Genomic DNA, 17,473 nt, shown 5'->3' on the forward strand with positions numbered 1-17,473 from the left:
GGACGGGGCGGGGTGGGGTGGGAGCGTTCCCGCGGCCCCCGCCCCGCGGCCCGTGATGTCACAATCGCGGCGGGCCCCGGCGTTCCCGGGTCGGCTTCGGCTTCGGGCGCCCGGCTGCGAGGCGGCGATTGAAGCGGGCCGCTGGCTCCTGAGTCATGGACTTCCCCTGGCCCCTCCTCTACCACTCCCACTCCCGCGCCGGGCCCCCCCGCGGGGGCTAGCGTCCGCGCGGCGGCTCCGAGGGGGTGGGGCTGCAGGGAATGGCTGTACCCCCTTCGGCTCCCCTGCCGTGCTCGCCCTTTTACCTGAGGAGGCAGGCGCCTTGCCCGCAGTGCTCATGGGGCATGGAGGAGAAGGCTGCGGCCGGCGCGGGCTGCCGGGAACCGCCGGGCCCCCCGAGGGCCGCCGCCGTCCCGTGCTTCGGCATATCCGTGGACCAGGACGACATCCTCCCCGGAGCCCTGCGCCTCATCCGGGAGCTGCGGCCGCATTGGAAGCCCCAGCAAGTTCGGACCAAGGTAGCAGAGCGGGCGCGGGGCAGGGGATGGGGCCCCGCCGGGGCTGGAACGGGGATGCGTGGACGTGTGTTCGTGCATCCTTCCGGGTGTCGGTCCCAGGGGTGCGCGGCTGCTGCCCAGAAGAGGGTTGAAATGGTGGTTTGCGTATGTATTTCTTTCTCCATCTATTTTGGTCCCTAAGCAAAGCTAGGCTCCCGCCTCCCTCGGCCCTCCACACACACCCCTCCTCCTGGGGCTCTCGGGCACGCGGGAGATCCACCTGCCCACTGTCAGCACGTTGTGCGTGCGGGCCCCACCCCCCTGTCGCTGTGCGCCGGTGCCCCTCGCTGCCCAGAAGCAAGTAGCCATCCGGCTCTGAAACCTGCGGAGGCAGGAACTTTTAAGGGCACCCCCCACACTCACACACCCCATAGTGGGAGCAAAGCCTCCGGGCTCCGAGCTGTTACTGCTGGTCCCAGGAGCCACCCTGAGGAATTCCAGCTAGCCCCGAGCCCTGAGCTGCGTGGAAAGCCTCACCATGCCCCTAGCTCTGTCTCAGCTCCCCCTACACAGGGCACCTCCTCGCTCTGCTGGGCACATTGGCAGGGACACAGACGTGGGCAGAAACTCCCCCTGAGGAGCCTCAGGCCGACTTCCCAGCAGACCTGCCTCCTCTGTAAAGAGTCTTCAGCTGTCCCATTCCCTCTGGGAGCTGCCTGTGGAGGATGCTGCCCTGAGTGGGCACCTGCAGCTTGTGCTGGAGTGGTAGGGACTCCATGCTGGTGGGCCTTCTGGGTGGGGAAAGGTGGGGTTCAGGACCATGTGTGAAGGTTGACAGACCCCTTTTGGGGGAGGGGTGAGTGGGTAACATTTTCAAAATAAAAGACAACTTTGGTGTAAAACCGTCAGGGCATCAAGCAGGCCTGAGATTAATTCCAGCACTGGCCTAATATGCTGTCTTCCAGTCCCTCCCCTCTCTGGGCCTCAGTTTCCCCACCTTTTATTACTTCGAATGTCCCTAAGGCCCCTTGCAGCTCTTTGACTGTGTCCCATAAATTCCATGGTTCATTCCACCTTGTCGCCCTACCCAGAGAACCTGCCCAGGATCTACTGTCTCTGACTCTTCTGGCCCTAAGGAGCTCTGACCACCTGGCCCTGGGGTGGGTGCCAACCTCAGTACCCTCCTGTACCTCTGCCGCTGCATGGGGCAAGAGGGACAGCAAGGAGCCCTCTGCCTGGCAGGTGGTGAGAGGCAAGTTGGGTCAGGCTGTACCCGTCCTAGGTGACTCCCCTCCCTCTGCCGCATCCTGGTCCATGGAGGTTTCTTTCAGGGCCTGATGGGAGAGTGAAAAGTCGGTGGGAGGAGTAAGTGGTGTGAAAATTCCTCCACCGACAAATCCCATCCACTAGACGCAGACCCAGGAGAAGCATGCCTGGGCTGAACCCAAGCTGCCATTTTTTTCTTGAACTCTCTGGTCTACCTCAAGCATTGGGAGAGGGTGGAGGGTTCGGAGCGGTGCTGAGCTCTTTAGTAAGTGAGAGGGCTAAAGGACTGGGGTTCTATGTGATTGTGCTCAGCATTCAAACGAGCACCCTGTGCTGGAGCTGGGTCACCACGGGGCAAGAGCAGAGTCCCTGCTCCACACATCCCTGCGCTGCCCTCTCCCCCATGCCAGCGCTTCACTGATGGCATTACCAACAAGCTGGTGGCCTGCTACGTGGAGGAAGACATGCAGGACTGTGTGCTGGTCCGGGTGTACGGGGAGCGGACGGAGCTGCTGGTGGACCGGGAGAATGAGGTCAGGAACTTCCAGCTGCTGCGAGCACATGGCTGTGCCCCCAAACTCTACTGCACCTTCCAGAATGGGCTGTGCTACGAGTACATGAGGGGAATGGCCCTGGGGCCAGAGCACATCCGTGAGCCCCGGCTCTTCAGGTGAGGAGGGTGCCCAGTGTATCATTCACCTCCATGATTCCACAGGCCTTGGGCTTTGAAATCGTTGGCCAGCTTCCCTGGTGGAGTGGCGTCCATGAAAGAGACTCTTAAGATCTGTGAACTCCCTGAAATGGCATGAAAAATGTGTGTGTGTTTATGTGCCTTGCTCTGCAGAGAGGAGCTATAGTTTTGTGTAGATCTTCAGTGGGGTCTGCTAAAAGGATGTGTTCTTGGGGAGGCAAGTGAGAATTTTGGTGAACATGGGACCAAAGGGGCATCTGCTTCCTGGCCCATGCCTCAGTCCTCCACCCATCCCAAGTCTGACCTGGAAACATATCGGAGCCTTGTAAGTGAAATCCCCAGAGTGCTCAGGGTTTCCTGTGCCTCCCCTCCTGCCGAGGGCTCAGGCATTCCTGGAAAATGGGCCTTATCCAGGGTGAGTGTGGTTGTGCCAACCCAGAGAGATGCCTCCCCACCCCAGCCTGAGCTCCTTCTGGGCTTCCTGACAAGGTAGGAGCCCAGGTTTGGGGAACCACTGAGGCTTCCTTCCAGAGGCTCACGAGGACCCATGGCCCCCAGGGAGCTGCTCCTATTAAACGCCTGGATGTGTAGGACCCAGGAACTGGACTTAACCTTTAAGCCCTGTGGATGCCACTGCTGGGGGTCTGGAAGGGGGAGAACCAAAGAAGAGCCCATATTATGCTCTCCTCTGACCATGCTGAGCAGGGATGTCAGGCAGGATCCTTCTTCCTCCCCACAATGCCACGCCCATGTGCAGGGCCCTCAGACTGTAGTGAGGCTTGAGGCAAACCGAAATTTACCCCTGACACCGGGAACAACCGCATGGGGGTCTGCTTGAGACCCTTGGGATCTGTCCTGTCCCACCTAAGGGGAATGGGCCTTTCAAATCTTGAAGGGAAACAGGAAAGCCCACGCAGGGAGTAGACCACGAAGCTTCTTAGCTGTCACCTGCTACCCAGCTGACCTCAAGCTAGTGCGCCTGGCCCTATTTGCAGTGAACCCCTAGCAGGCCCTCTAGGGACCTAGAAGAAGAAAATCTGAGAGCACTGCCTCTCGGGCTGGTTGAGCCTCAGGATATTCATGTGGAGTTGTATGTTGTAGCTGTAGGTGTGTGTATCTGGGGTGGGGGTGGGACATGCAGCCCTGTGCGAGGGTCTTAGGCTCCAGGTGGTAGTTCAGAATGCACCCAGCTAGAGATGTGAGGTCAGAGCGGGGCCGGGGGAACTCTGTCCTGACTTCTCCCACAGTACCCCTCCCAGCTCTCCCTCAGTCTTGTGCAAAAAAGCTCAGATATTGTCAGGTCCGCACCACTCCCAGTCTCCCGCCACCTCTGGGAATCTGATGCTGACACTCAGTCTTTCATGGAAACAATTACCATTGTCGGGAAGATTGAAGATGGATTTAGGTTTGATAATAAGAAGAACTTTACATTTGGGGGAGAGCCAGAAATTGGGATAAGTATGGGAGGTAGACCCTTCCTTGATGATTTTCCCAGGATAGACCATTATCCTTCTGGGATGAAGGTGGATCTCTGAGGGAAAGGCGGGGAGGACGAGGCCTCAGGAGCCACCTCCCCAGCTTCCCCTGAACCTCACCTCCCGACCTCCGCCTCCTGCCCAGGCTTTGCAGCATAAAAACGCTGACTGTTGAGGTTACTTTCATTGCTATTCCAGACAACAGCCCTATTGATATTCAAGGAAACACTCTGTTTAGGCTCTTTTCGGAATCTTCCTTTGGGTAGGGGAACCCCAGGTGTCAGGGGCTGCTCCCCTGCCTTGCCCAAGCCCTGGCGGGCTCCCTCCTGCCCCAGGGCCTCTCGCCTCTGAAAGCACAGCCTTCATCTCTCACCCACTCGGTCGCTGCCACGCCCCCTGCCCCCTCCATCCTTTAGGAGGTGGGAGCCTTGGGGGCTTCTGGAGGAGCCCCTAGTCTGCCCTGCTATCCTGTTGGGCGATGGCTGTCCCTTCCAAGGACCTGGCCAGGGGAGGGGGTGTCCCTGGAACAGCTGGGTAACAAGGTTTCAGACAGCCAATGCCTTTGTTGTCTTTCCCAGTGATTATTATTCGAGCAACAGGCAGAGGCGAAGGAAGCTTGAATGCTGGAGGCTTGGCAGCTGAGTGGGGGGTGGGGCTCCAGAAGGGAGAGCAAGCAGAGGACTGGGGGAGCCCAGCTGGGACACAGGGCCTCAGACGCTGGGGTCCTTATCAAGGCCTTCCCTCTCTGCCCGGTCAGTCCTGTATCCACCCCCGCCCTCTCCCAGCAACCTTCCCCAGCTCTGCTTTCTCCTCTCCCCACCGCCCCCTCCTTCTCTCCCGGGACCTTGGATAATGTCCACAGGAGAACTTGAAAATAGAACGCTGGTTTGTTTTGCGTCCTTGGCACCCAGCCGCCAGCATCAACTCCCTGCCGCAGAGGAAGGGGCTGCCCTGGGCCAGGCTGCTTCCCTCCCCACCTTGGCCAGGCTGATAAGAGACAAGCGTTTCTTCCCTGCGTGGCATTACCACCCCCTGATTCCTTGGTGCCCTGCGTTTACCTCCCCCTGAGAGCGTGGGTCTGAGTCCAAGGGGGTGGGGCGGGGGTGGGGGGGTGGGAGGGGTCCCGCCCCCCTCCCCAGGTGACCCCTCTGTCCTCAGGGGTTGCTGTAGGCACTCAACCTTGGGGTGGGGTAGGATCACTGACCTGTGGCCAACGGCCCACTGCTTTGCCCTTTCAGTCCCTGAAGCTCCCCCGGCTCTGGTTCTGGAAGAGGAGCTGCTGAGCTGAAGGCCTTATCTCATTTTCTCAGCCTTCTGCTGAGACCTTGCTTCTGCAGGACCAAGAGCTCCTAAGAGATTTGTAATAGTCCTACACTTGACCCCAGTGGACCTTGTAGGGCCATTTCTTTATGCTCAGGAGTGGCTGAGCTGGGGAGGGCCTGCCCCACACTCATACTCTACTCTTCCTGTTTTCTGCTGTAGGCTAATTGCCTTAGAAATGGCAAAGATTCACACCATCCACGCCAACAGCAGCCTGCCCAAGCCCATCCTCTGGCACAAGATGCACAATTACTTCACCCTTGTGAAGAACGAGATCAACCCCAGGTACAAAGATCTGAGAGGGTTCAAGGCTACCGCTGTCTCTGCTGCCTTAATATGACCTCCCTTCCCCAGCCCGCCCCGACAGAAGGTTTAGTGGCTTCAGTCCTGATTCCTGAGCCTCTGTCTCCAAGCAGAGTTGGGCTGATTGACGAAATCTCAGGAACTTGTTTCTGCAGTTTTATACCTATGTGCTTATTTCTCCCTCAGTTTTCTGGTTGTGGCGGGGACTAGGGTCAGCATCTCCCCATTTCACTTGAAGGATACTGAACTCAGAGACTTAAGCTTTGCCCAGTGTCACAGGGCTAGTCAGAGGCAGGGCTTCTGTTTCCACACAGAGCCCTTTCTACCTGAGCTGGCTTCTGAGCAATGAGAAGGGAGGGACCGGCCTTCTTGAAAATGGGGTGGGGCTGAGTTCAGAGTCAGTCAGAAGAACTCAGCTCATCAGCTGACAAGCCCTTGGACTTCAAGATTCCTGCTACTTGCCTGGGCACCTCGTGTCCCCACATGGCTCTGGGGCCCCGGTTCCTCACCTTGTTCAAACTGACAGCTCGCTGCTTTCTCACCGCTCTTCCCCAGGAAGGGGCGCACTCTACCCATCCTGACATTGCCTTTCCCCAGGTAAGACGCAGTTCCCTGGACCTATCCTTACGCTCTCACCAGCACCCTGAGAGTCCTCTGGCCTTCAGATGCCTGACTCCCCAGCATAGCCTTGAGTGCTGAGAAAAGGATGGTGGCATGGAGAAAAGATTGAGGTCATCATCCCTGCCCCCCCAAAAAAGGCCATAGTGGGTCTCTGATCCCTCCATGATCCCCACTGGGGCTGAACATCACTCTTCTCCAAATGTTCGTGGGAGCAGGGCACAGAAGAGGTTTGGAGGAAGGGTATCGCCTTCTCCCTCTAAGATGGTAATAATTAACCATCGCAATCGTGTGTCTCTGTCACATGCATGCACACATGACTTTATCTAGATCCTCCCTCTCAGAGATTATTAAGCACCGCTTTGGGACTACTTGTCTAGGATGGCCTATGTTCAGACCTTCTATGTCAAATGGCTCTGGGACAAGGACTGCTTTCCCCCTTAGGACTAGAACAGCACATGGAGAGCAAGACCCTCTGATCATCCAGCCCACCACTTTCGTTTGACAGATGGAAAAACGGAGGCCCAGAGGAAGGATGGGACTTGCCCAAGGTTCTACCGAACCATGGCAAATCAAGGACTAGAGTCCAGGCCTGATGCTCGGGCATGACCCTTGTTACTGCAGCTTCTTTTGACTGTACTGTCACTGTGTAACCTCAGGGGACGTGACCTTGTTGGGAGGGGAGTGTGCCCTGAGGAAGAGCTGGCCAACTTCCTTTTCTCTTGTCTCACCTTTGACCTAAGGCAAATCAATTTGCTTAAATTGAGCCTCTTGAGGGGATGATGCCTGCCCTAAACTGTCTAACCTGCCGCAAGCAGGGCAGCGATGAGCCTTCACTCGGATGGGGTGAAGCACTTGAGCTCCAGTCGTTGCCTAATAACCCTGATTTAGTCAGTCCTTCCATCTGTGTAAATAGGACCTAGCTATGCAGTGTGTGTGATGTATGCAGGGGTGGGGGCACCAGGGAAAGTCTTCTTGGCAGAGGTAGTATGGCAGAGATGAAAAGGGAGGCCTCCGGCTGGAGGAGACTGCATGAGCACAGCTTGCTTGTGGATGCTGAGTAGATGGGGGCCTGGCTGGAGCAGATCTTCAGGAGGGATTGGGGATGGGTCGCGGGAGATGGGGCTGCAGAGGTGAGTTGGAGCTAGACTGTGAGGGGCCTTCAGTGCCAGGTTAAGGAGCCCAGATTAATTTATCAGGCACTGGAGAGTCAATGTGAAGGTGTTGGAGCTAGGGGTTCATTGTAAATGACAGATTTGGGTGGGAGTTGGGGGCTTCGAGGCAGGGAGGCCAGAGGCAGGTGATCAAGGAACCATGCTCTGAGGAACGTTGCCCTAGGGAAGCTTCATGGAGGGATGGAGAATAGGGGGATGAGTCAGATCTTGTGGAAACAGATTTGATAGTCTTGGTGTTGGGTGGGACATGGAGGAACCCAGCATGGCTGGGGAAGGTGGGGTTGATAACTGCTTAAGGGGCATGAAGAGGAGCTTCGGATGGGCTGATGGGTATGAGGGCAAAGGTGATGAGTCAGTAAGTTTGAACACTTAGCAAGTCCTTTCCCTGTGGGGAGAAGGTACTTCCTCCTGCTCCCCCGCCTGGATCCTGAAGGCCGAGTGGACACTTTCCAGGCAGCAGTCCCTTCAAGGGAACCCCCAGGCTTCCCTGAGGAGGGCCCCCAGCCCCTTCACCCCCTCCTACTCCTCTGAGGGACAGAGCTGTTCTGCCTGGGATGTGGAAGTTTCTGTGATGCAGTGGTGGGTACTATTCTGCCATCCCCACAGCCTTGCGAGAGTCGAGTGATGTCAGGGCTGAAGGTAGCAAAGCTGGTGACGTTTCAAGCGCTCAGGGGAGGGAAGCAGGGCTGCGCAGGGAGGTAGAAGGCCTGGACTGTTCCCACAGTAACCAGCTGTGTGGCATTGGGGTGGGTGGGGTAGGGGTCAGACAGAGGTCAGGGCCTGGGCAGCAGGCATCTTGGATGTCAAAGACATGTTTTTCAGGCTAAGACCTGGGCAAACCAAAGGAAGCCTCCTAATTCTTATCTTTGGATGGTCTCAGTCCAAGGGGGGGAAAAAGAATCTTAAAGGAAAAGGTAGCTTCTTAAGAAAAGCCCAAATTAAAATGTATCTTATACAGACCTGTCAACACAGATAAATTCCAGTGAGGGTGAGGGGAGGCCTCCCCCATCCCACCCCTAATAGACCCCTAGACTCAAGAGTGGCCTGTGCAGAGCCCCTGAGGGGCACTGAGGCCCCCTCAGTTCAGAGGCCCAGCTTGATCTTGGATCCTTGGATAGGCTGAGGACCGCTTTCCTTAGGTGAGGGAGTAGGGTGTCCAGCTGTGTGAGACGCATCTGGAGGCGGGAGGAAGTCTCTGCCCTCCCCTGCGCCTCAGATTCCCCGTGGGGTTAGACGGGAGACCTAAGATCCTCTTTAGCATTGACCTTCTCAGAGCCTGGAGGGAGCCTGCTGCTCACCCTTTTCCAGGGGAACATGGGGATGCCTTAGTCGCTGACTACTCTTCCCTGTATTCTGGCTTCTGGGCTGGGTGAGGGGCAGTGGGGCGTCCTGGGGGAGGGTCAGAGAGGACCTGTCTCATTCACATCCTCCCACGTGTACCCTCACTGCCCTGGACAAGAAAGCAAACAGGAGTCATGTGAATGGAGATAAAACCCTGGAAGCACCAATGGGTGGAGGGGAGGAGGCTAGGGTTTTAAGGGCTCTGCTAACTATTTGGTTTTTCAGTATACACAGCACGGTGTGCTTCCTGGGAGCAAAGTTCAGAGCCTCGGAGCACAGTGCACCCTCACCAACTTCCCTATGACCTCTGAGAACAGCATTGACTGACCTGTTCATTCATTCCTCAACATGTACTTTTAGCAGAAATGCCTGCCGTGGGCCACAGGATGGGGTGGGCTGAGGGACAGGTGGCCTTCATGCATCTTTGTTCCTACACAAGCAGGGGGCCGGGGCAGGGAAACACACCCATAGCTCAAGGGGGAAGAGGTGAGTTATTGAGCCGCAACAGAGCAAGTGCTTTTCAATTGAAAGGCCCTAGTATCGCCTTGACCTTGTAGGAGTGGGCCCAAGAAGCAATTGTTTTTGCTTTCTTCTGTAGACCTGAGTGGTCTCGCTGTGCGATGGGAAGCTAGTCTAGATGATCTCTAGTCCTTTCCAACCGTGACGCCAGCCACCAGAGCAGGAGGGAGACTCACGGGAACGTCTCTCTGTCCCCTCAAGAGGGTGCCAGTGCTGCCGCCACTCCCAGGGCACTGTCTGGCTCACGGGCCCAGCCGCTCCACGGCATGTGGGATCTTCCCGGTCTGGGGCACGAACCCGTGTCCCCTGCATCGGCAGGCGGACTCTCAACCACTGCGCCACCAGGGAAGCCCTATGCCCATCCATGTTTTAATCAGCTTCTTAGAATAACCACAGGAAGTCAGAAGGACAAGAAAGGTTAATGCCATTTTACAAGTGACAAAAGTGAGGGTCTGAAAGGTCAGCCATTTGTCCAAGGTCCCTCTGTAATAAGAAGTAGTGATGGGGCCAGAGCCCAGGGCTTTTGAGGCCAAGCATGTGCCTGTCTGCTATCAGCCCTCCCTCCACCGGCCACCTTTCTTGCCACTGTCCAGCCTTTCTGCAGATGTCCCTAAGGTCGAGGTGTTGGAACAGGAGCTGGCGTGGCTGAAGGAGCACCTGCCTCAGTTGGAATCCCCTGTGGTGTTTTGCCACAATGATCTGCTCTGCAAGAACATCATCTACGACAGCACCAAAGGTATAGCTTCCCTGGCCCTGGCCAGGCAGCAGCAGGGCTCAGGCTGCTTGATCAGCTGGCGTTGGGGTCTACTCCTCAGGCTGGTACTTGGACAAGCAAAGTGAGACCTTCTGGTGTAGGTCTCAAGTTAATTTGTAGGGGAGAAATGAAAAAGAAACAAATTCCGACTTAGAAAAATCTTTGCCAAGAAAGAGCTCAGAATCATGGTTTGTGGAGCCATTCCCCTGATAACAAGGATGTCTTGGCTGCCCTGAGCCTGCCCTGTGTTCCTGATGATAGCTTCACCCCCATGGAGTACTTGCCTTTATTTTCTGGTCCTCAGCTATGCTGAGGACAGATGTCTTTAGTTGGGGAGAGTCTGAGGACCCAGCTGTGTGAGAGGGACAGCTGGAGCTGGGGAAAGGGCAGACAGACAGATGGAAAGATGGAAGGAAGCAACTTAGAAGAAAGTTGCCACTGAGAAGTTGGGTGAGGCTGGGTTGCTGCAGAGGCCAGTGAGAGTCAGTGGGTGCATTCCTGAGGTCTGTGAAATCTTGACCAAGCCCTATATCCAGATCTGGGGCCAACCCTCACTGCCTTTCCTCTACCTCACAGGTCATGTACGGTTCATTGACTATGAATATGCCGGCTATAACTACCAAGCTTTTGACATTGGCAACCATTTCAATGAGTTTGCAGGTGAGAGGGGCATTACTCTTTGGCCCGTATCCTCCTTGTGATGGAGGGCCAGGTCCAGGGGGAGTGTTGGAGGGGGTTCTGTGCATGGGGAATGGAGGCTGGACAGCCCTGTCCTCAAGATATCACAGCTTGAGGGAGGGGCCAGGCACAGCCTGCCTTGAGAAAGCTCCAGGTCTCATGGGCAGGGGTGGGGTGGGGGGCGGTGCAGGGCAGACCCACATACACAGAGCAAGCCCCTGCTAGCCTATATGGCACTTTGGTACAAATTAGGAAAATGTGCCCTCTGTAGGATCCCTGAGGACATTCAGCTTGGCATGTGAATTCTAAAGAGACCCCTTCCTTCCTCTGGGCAGACACAGCCCACGCCAGCTGGCCCAGCTCAGCTTGATGTCAGCCTCCACTCACCCCCTGTCCAAGCTCCTTTATGCCCAGTCAACCCGTGAAGTCATAAATAGGGGCCCTGCAGGCAGATAAGGGGCAGAACAAGCTGCAAGTAGCTATTTGCCTGGTGACCTGATGAAATTAATCATGGTGGAACTAGTTAAAAGTGTGTACTTTGCAACTTGACTCCCCTACTTCACATCCTGGCTTTATTGCTTACTAGCTGCATGACGCTTGGGGCAGGTTACTCACCTTCTCTGTGCCTCTGTAAAATGGAGATGATAATAGTGCCTACTTCACAGTATTGATATGCGGTACACACACCAGTGTGGCACATACTAAGCTCCACGTTGGTATTTGCTGCTGATGTCAGGCAGGGTAGCTTTTCTGCCTCCGAGGGAGGCTGGAGCGGCCATGGAAGAGGTTGGATTTGGGGTGTGTCCTGAAAGAGGTTGGATTTGGAGTGTGTCCTGGTGTAGGCCGTCCTTCCATAAAGGTAGGTGTGTACAATAGAATCATTTGTGTAAAGGAAGCAGGGCAGGTTTTTCCAGCTCGAGGGCTTAATTGTTAAACAATTCGATGGGGCTAAAGAGGCAACTGGTGGATGGAGGTGGACACTGGGGCTGGAGGGACATCCCCAGGCTAGCAGTGCGGGGTGCTCAGCGTGATGTGGCCAGTCCCTATGGCTTAGGATAGGTGAGGCACGCCCAGGCCAACTGTAGAGCTGGCACCTGGGCCAGCCTGAGGCACTCCCCAGGCCAATGCAGGCCAATCCTGCCCCTTCTGGAACCCCAGGTGACCAGGGCTGTCAAGCACTGCTTGTACCTGAAGGTATGACTCCCCAGGGTGGCCACCAGCTAGCTGCATCTAGGCACCCAAGGGACAGATGGGGCTTCAGCTGGGCAGAGCAGCTGAGCTGTGGGGTGTGGCCTGGAGCAGAGGCTGGCACCCGCACGGCACGGGGCCTGTGATTGCTCAGCTGACAGACCCACTGGCCTTTCCAAAAGGGATAATTTTTAAGCATTTTAAGTCCTTCTCACCCAGCGCTTGGAGCAAAGTCCAGCTGGAATTTCTCCAAGGGGGCAGATTGCATCCTGCTTCCAAGTTGAGAATGAAGGAGGAGGAACCTAGCGTGGGGGAAGGAGGAGGGCAGTAGAGGAGAGAGGCATCTCCTGTGTTCTCAGGAGCAGGGTGACCCAGTGCTGGGAGCTAAGAACCAGCCTCTAACTGGCTGTGTGACCTTGAACAGCTTTCTTCTACCTGGGCCTTAGTGTCTACATCTGTGCCAGGACCTTCTTCCCCAGCCATACTCTTGGGGGCCCAGAAGACTGAGTGTGTTTCTCCAGGGTTATAAGGGAAGCTTGGGAAAGATAGGAAGAAAAGAAGAGGGAGGAAGAGACCAGACAAGGTGGCCCAGTCCTGGTCCTGTCTTTAATAAACTGTTTCTTTCTGTACCAGCTCTGAATCTAGGCTCTCTGCCATCATGCCCAAGATGTGGCTGGTGCGTACTGGGCTGGCAGTTTGAGGACTCAAGGAAGGGTGGGACTAGAAGGAGTCCAGGCCATTTAGCTTAGGGGTTCCAAGCCTGGCTGTGTTTCCAAATCATCTGGAGAGTTGGACATGGGTGGGTGCCTGGCAATCTGTATTTTCACGAAGCACTCCAGGTGATGTTTTTAGGTTAACCAGCTCAACACTGGTTCAGGAAGCCGTATTTGAGGTGCATTACGTCCAGCCCTTGCTTTACACATGAGATTTTGGCCAGTGAAAGGAAGGGGCTTGCCCGAAGTTAACTGGAGGTTAGCATCAGATCTAAGACAACTAGGCTCCTGATTCAGGGCTTTGACCCAGCGCCTCCAGTGTGCCGTGGATTTGCGAAGGGCTCAGGGATACAGTGGTGCTGTCTTAGGGGGTCCCCATCACTTCCAGGACTGTGCCTTGCCCCTCAAGGAGTCTGCCTCTCTCTGTGCTTTCCTCCAGCTCAGCCCACTGAAAGCACTGCCCCCAGTTGGGATGGGGGTCGACCCTCCACACATTAGAGTTTGGTGGTCAAAGAAGCTGCATTCTTTGCACAGCCCCACAGGACACTGGAGATGGAGGTTTTGAGGGGATCAGGGAACACCTACTGAGCTGGAGGAGACCCCCAGGTGGGCCCGTCTCCCAGCAACTTCTGTGCGGCTGCCTCCCCATCAGGTGTGAATGAGGTCGATTACTGCTGGTACCCAGCGCGGGAGACCCAGCTGCAGTGGCTGCGCTACTACCTGCAGGCACAGAAGGGGATGGCTGTGACCCCCAGGGAGGTGGAGAGGCTCTATGTGCAAGTCAACAAGTTTGCCCTGGTGAGTGCTTGTGACTGGAAGGGGTGGGGGAAGGAGAGCTGGGAGGAGGGACTCAGGGCCCACCCCCAGCTCCTACCTTCTCACAGCCTTGTGGTGGAGGAGGAAGCAGAGCCCAGGGTCAGGGGTGAGGTCCTGGGGGAGTCCCATCATATGCTCCTGAACCCCAGCCTAGAGGGGGGTTCTGGGAAGAGCCATCTTGGGCATCCTCTTAATACTGACACCCTATTCCCTGCTTTCCTCCCATTCCATCAAGTCCAGGTTCTCTCCTTCCTAGAGAACTACTTCCACGAAAGAGCCCAGCTTCCTATTTTAGCAATTCTCTCATTTGGACAAGTTCTTTCTAGTGTCTAACCTTAGCCTTTCATGCCACAGTTAAATATATCCTTTAAGTTTTGTGGGGTTTTTTTTTTTTTTTTGTCTTTGGAGAAGATAGAGAATGTCAGTTCAAATGCTCCTTGTTGACTCTCTCCACTGGCTCACTCAGAACTCTATGTGAGCCTTTCCCATCAGGCTCTCTCTTCTCAAATTACTGTGTGTTGTCAGTTCTCGATGTTGAGTGCTGATTATCCAAGGTACATGGTTCATGCCAGGTCTCCACTGGAATGCACCAAGGGGATTGCTAACTAGTCTTACTAATGTCAGCAAGCAGACAAGTCAGCTGCCCTGAATTACACAATATATCAGAGAACTTAAATAAAATCTTTAATTACCTGTATTTTAAATTGCCTATTCTATTTTCCTCATTGGTGTAAAACTGATTCTTATCAGGTTCTTCCTTTTTTAAAAAAAATTTATTGAAGTATAGTTGATTTACAATGTTATGTTAATTTCTGCTGTACAACCAAGTGATTCTTCTTCAGGTTCTTCCTCTTAACTGTTCCACCTATGCCTTCATCTTGCTAAATTTTTAGTAACCACTCCCATTTGCTAATTGATCTCTGCCCCTTTTAAGTTGTGAAAAGGGAATCAAATGGGGGGAGGTACTATAGAGCCGACTCTAGAGTGAGCAGGACTTGGGGTGGGGCAGGAGAGCCACAGAAGTGGGGGCCCTGGCCTGGGGTCGCTGGAGCAGCAGGAACCACGGCACTCTAGTTTCTTGAGCCTAGGGTGGCCTGGGCCCCGGGGGGGTTCTGGGGAGGCAGTTGAACCCTTGGTCAGCAGCCCGGCTCATGTCTACACTCACTGTCTAACCTCACCCACCTTGTGATAGAAGAGAGGGTAAGGGGTGAAAGAAGTCACTTTAGAGGTCCTCCAGCGACTGGACCTCTGATGCCCATGTGGCCAAGGCACTGCAGATGGGGTGCCACCCCTCCACTGGCAACCAGGCCTGAGCTCTGCCTTAGGGATTTCTCTTGTCCTGGATACCTTGGGCTTGAAGATTCTCCTGGGTAGGGGAGCGGCCAGGGCTGGAGTTCAGGTCTGGCTTAGGCTGGGGAACAAGCTGAAAGTCTGCTTAAGCCTGAGGGCAGTAGAACCTACTCTGCTTGCCTTTTTTCTAGGAGTGGAGTCCCCAAATACCATCCAGTGACTTGACCTCTGGAATATCCCCCACCTGTGCTGGGGAGACCCCACTGTGTCTCTGCCAGTGTCTTAGTTCTGTGTCTTCTACAGTGCCTGTGTCCCTCCAGCTGTGGGGGTCCATGACAGGTTTGGGGGGCTCACTACACTGATCTTCTCTGATGTGTTTTCAGGCGTCTCACTTCTTCTGGGCACTCTGGGCCCTCATCCAGAGCCAGTTCTCCACCATCGACTTTAATTTCCTCAGGTGAGTGCAGGGAGCAAGTTGAAAGTCAGTGGGGGTGGGGGGCGTGGAGGAAAGGAAGAGCCCTGAGCCCAGTACGTGGGGGTAAAGGACACCCCAAACAGAATGTCCAGGTCCATTCCTCTTCTCTGTTCACCATCCCCATTCCAGCCAGCCCGTACGAGGCGGGTCGCTGCTCCAGGGATGCCTGGGGAAGCACGTGTGCCCAGAACCCCTCTCTGGAAGTGGTCGGAAGCCCTTGCGCCCTGCCTCCTGGTTCCTCTTTCCCTATAATATCCTGCTGTCTGCGTCACTGCCTGGCTCTTCTGCCGGTGCTCTTCCCCACAGAGCCCGGTGCTGAGGGGAATGGCTGGAAATTAGTCTGAAAGACCCTGAGTCCAAACCTCGTTTTGTAGCAGAGGGACCAGAGTTCCAGAGGGGTGGGTGACTGGCTGAGGTCCCTTGGTGGTTTAGCTGACTATGCTGCCTCCCTGCATGGGGTATCAGACCCAACTGCTCCTTTAGTGGCCCCTAGTGATATACTAGGGGCTGTATCGAGACTGTACTTGAGTATTGACTACTTAGGCGGCCCTGTCGTGCGAGATACACATGTCGCTAAAACCAGGAATCATTTTGTCTTCCATTCTGGTCCAGTCTCTTTGTCTTTGTCCTGCCCACCCACCCTCAGCTGAAAAGGAATCACTATGCTGGCTTTAAAGTGTTCACAAAAATTAGAGAAATGCAAGTCCAACCCACAATCGCATCTGCCTCACCCCCATTAGGATGGCTACTTTTGAATAAACAAAATAACAAGCGTTGGTGAGGAGGTGGAGAAATGGGAACCCTTGTGCACTGCTGTTGGGAATGTGAAATGGTGTATCTTCTGTGGGAAACAATACGGTGCTTCCTCAAAGAGTTAACATAGAATGACTGTATCATCCAGCAATCTCACTGCTGGGTATATACCCAAAAGAATTGAAAGCAGGGTCTCAAGTTGGTTGTGCAATGGAATTTGCACAACCATATTCATAGTAGCATTATTCACAGTAGCCAAGAGGTGGAAGCAACCCAAGTGTTCATTGATGGGTGAATGGATAAACAAAATGTGGTCTGTACACACAAGGGAATGTTATTCCTTTGAAAAGGAAGGAAATTATGTCACATGCTACAACACGGATGAACCTTAAGGACATTGTACTGAGTGAAATAAGCCAGTCACAAAAAGACAAATACTATATGATCCCACTTAGATAAGGTAACTAAAGTAGTCAAATCCATAGAAACAGAAAGTAGGATAATGGGTGCTGGGGGCTGGGCAGTTGCTGTGTGGGGGAGATAAGAGTCCAGTTTTACAGAATGAAAACGTCCTGGAGATCTGTTGCTCAACAAGGTGAACGTACTGACCACACTGAGCTGTAAAGACTCAACAAACAAACCAATATGTTTGGGGAGGGGTTGCTCCAGTCTAATCTAAGAAGAAAAATAAAATTATAGTTGAAGTGAAAACAAAACAAAACAAAACACCCCAGCCTGGGCTAGGGTCCATTTGCCCAGACCTAGATGGGCTGAGCTGGTGAGAAACTTTCCTCATGGTGTGAGTGCCCCCAGCAGGGCTCACCTGGCTACGCTTCTCACCCCCATTTCCCTTCCCTGTCTTCTGGCAGGTATGCAGTGATCCGATTCAACCAGTATTTCAAGGTGAAGCCTCAAGTGTCGGCCTTGGAGATGCCAAAGTGACCAGCGTTCCCATCCCTCCCCTCCCATCTGCCTGGCCAGACCTGTTCTCCAGGGCTCCATTCTGCTCTGGGGTCTTCACCTTTGGACAAGGTGGGCGAGGGGACAGGTGGGTGTCCCAGGAGAAGGCTCTGCCCCTGTCGCCAGCCCCCAGTGATGCTTCTGGTGACCATTCTTGTTTGGAGGGGCTGATAGGCCCCAGCTCTGGGGGTCCTCTTCACCTTGCCAGACTGGGTGGCGGGGAGTGCCTGCAGCCAGCCAGGGCTCAGACCACAACCACCCTGGAAAGGCCGGCATTCCCAGCCCCGGGCCATCCTGGCATCTGGGCTGCCTTAGATGTGTCTTTGACCTTCCTGGCTTGGGGAAGGGGGAAGGTGGGAGGGCTCCTTTCTACCTCCAGGGCCCTGAGCCTCCAACCTATCTACCCCTGCATGCCCCGTGTGGGAGGTGCTGAGCCCAAACCAGCATCCTGCCAACTCTGACAGATGGATGTACATATCTTGGGGGGGTGGGGCCTAGAATTGGGTTTGATGGCTCCCCCAGCAGCCGCCTCATCTGAGATTACTCCCTTTCTCCAAACCATATCCAATCAAATAACCCCTTCCCAAACCTCAGCCTGAGGACATGTGCTCTCCTCCAGTGCCCTTTCTGCTCCAGGCTTG

At 54.9% G+C, this 17,473-nt stretch overlaps 1 protein-coding gene across 3 annotated transcripts; it reads left to right on the forward strand.

Moving 5' to 3' along the window:
* Positions 1–260: 260 nt before the first annotated feature.
* ETNK2 (ethanolamine kinase 2) lies at positions 261–16,814 on the forward strand. Of its 3 annotated transcripts, XM_060088453.1 has the most exons (9): positions 261–518; positions 2,174–2,433; positions 5,412–5,534; positions 9,799–9,941; positions 10,536–10,619; positions 13,191–13,346; positions 14,662–14,690; positions 14,754–14,776; positions 14,984–15,092. In XM_060088453.1, exons 1-9 carry the CDS (start codon positions 261–263, stop codon positions 15,090–15,092), a joined length of 1,185 nt encoding a protein of 394 aa, XP_059944436.1. The 3 variants fall into 3 exon arrangements, with proteins under 3 accessions (XP_059944436.1, XP_059944437.1, XP_059944438.1); XM_060088454.1 differs by lacking the exons at positions 14,662–14,690; positions 14,754–14,776 and adding an exon at positions 16,742–16,814 and having other exon boundaries at positions 13,191–13,336; positions 15,028–15,101; XM_060088455.1 differs by lacking the exons at positions 5,412–5,534; positions 14,662–14,690; positions 14,754–14,776 and adding an exon at positions 16,742–16,814 and having other exon boundaries at positions 13,191–13,336; positions 15,028–15,101.
* The last annotated feature ends 659 nt before the right edge of the window (positions 16,815–17,473 follow it).

This window comes from Mesoplodon densirostris, chromosome 2, assembly GCF_025265405.1.
Source record: "Mesoplodon densirostris isolate mMesDen1 chromosome 2, mMesDen1 primary haplotype, whole genome shotgun sequence".
NCBI classification, from domain to species: Eukaryota; Metazoa; Chordata; class Mammalia; order Artiodactyla; family Ziphiidae; genus Mesoplodon; species Mesoplodon densirostris.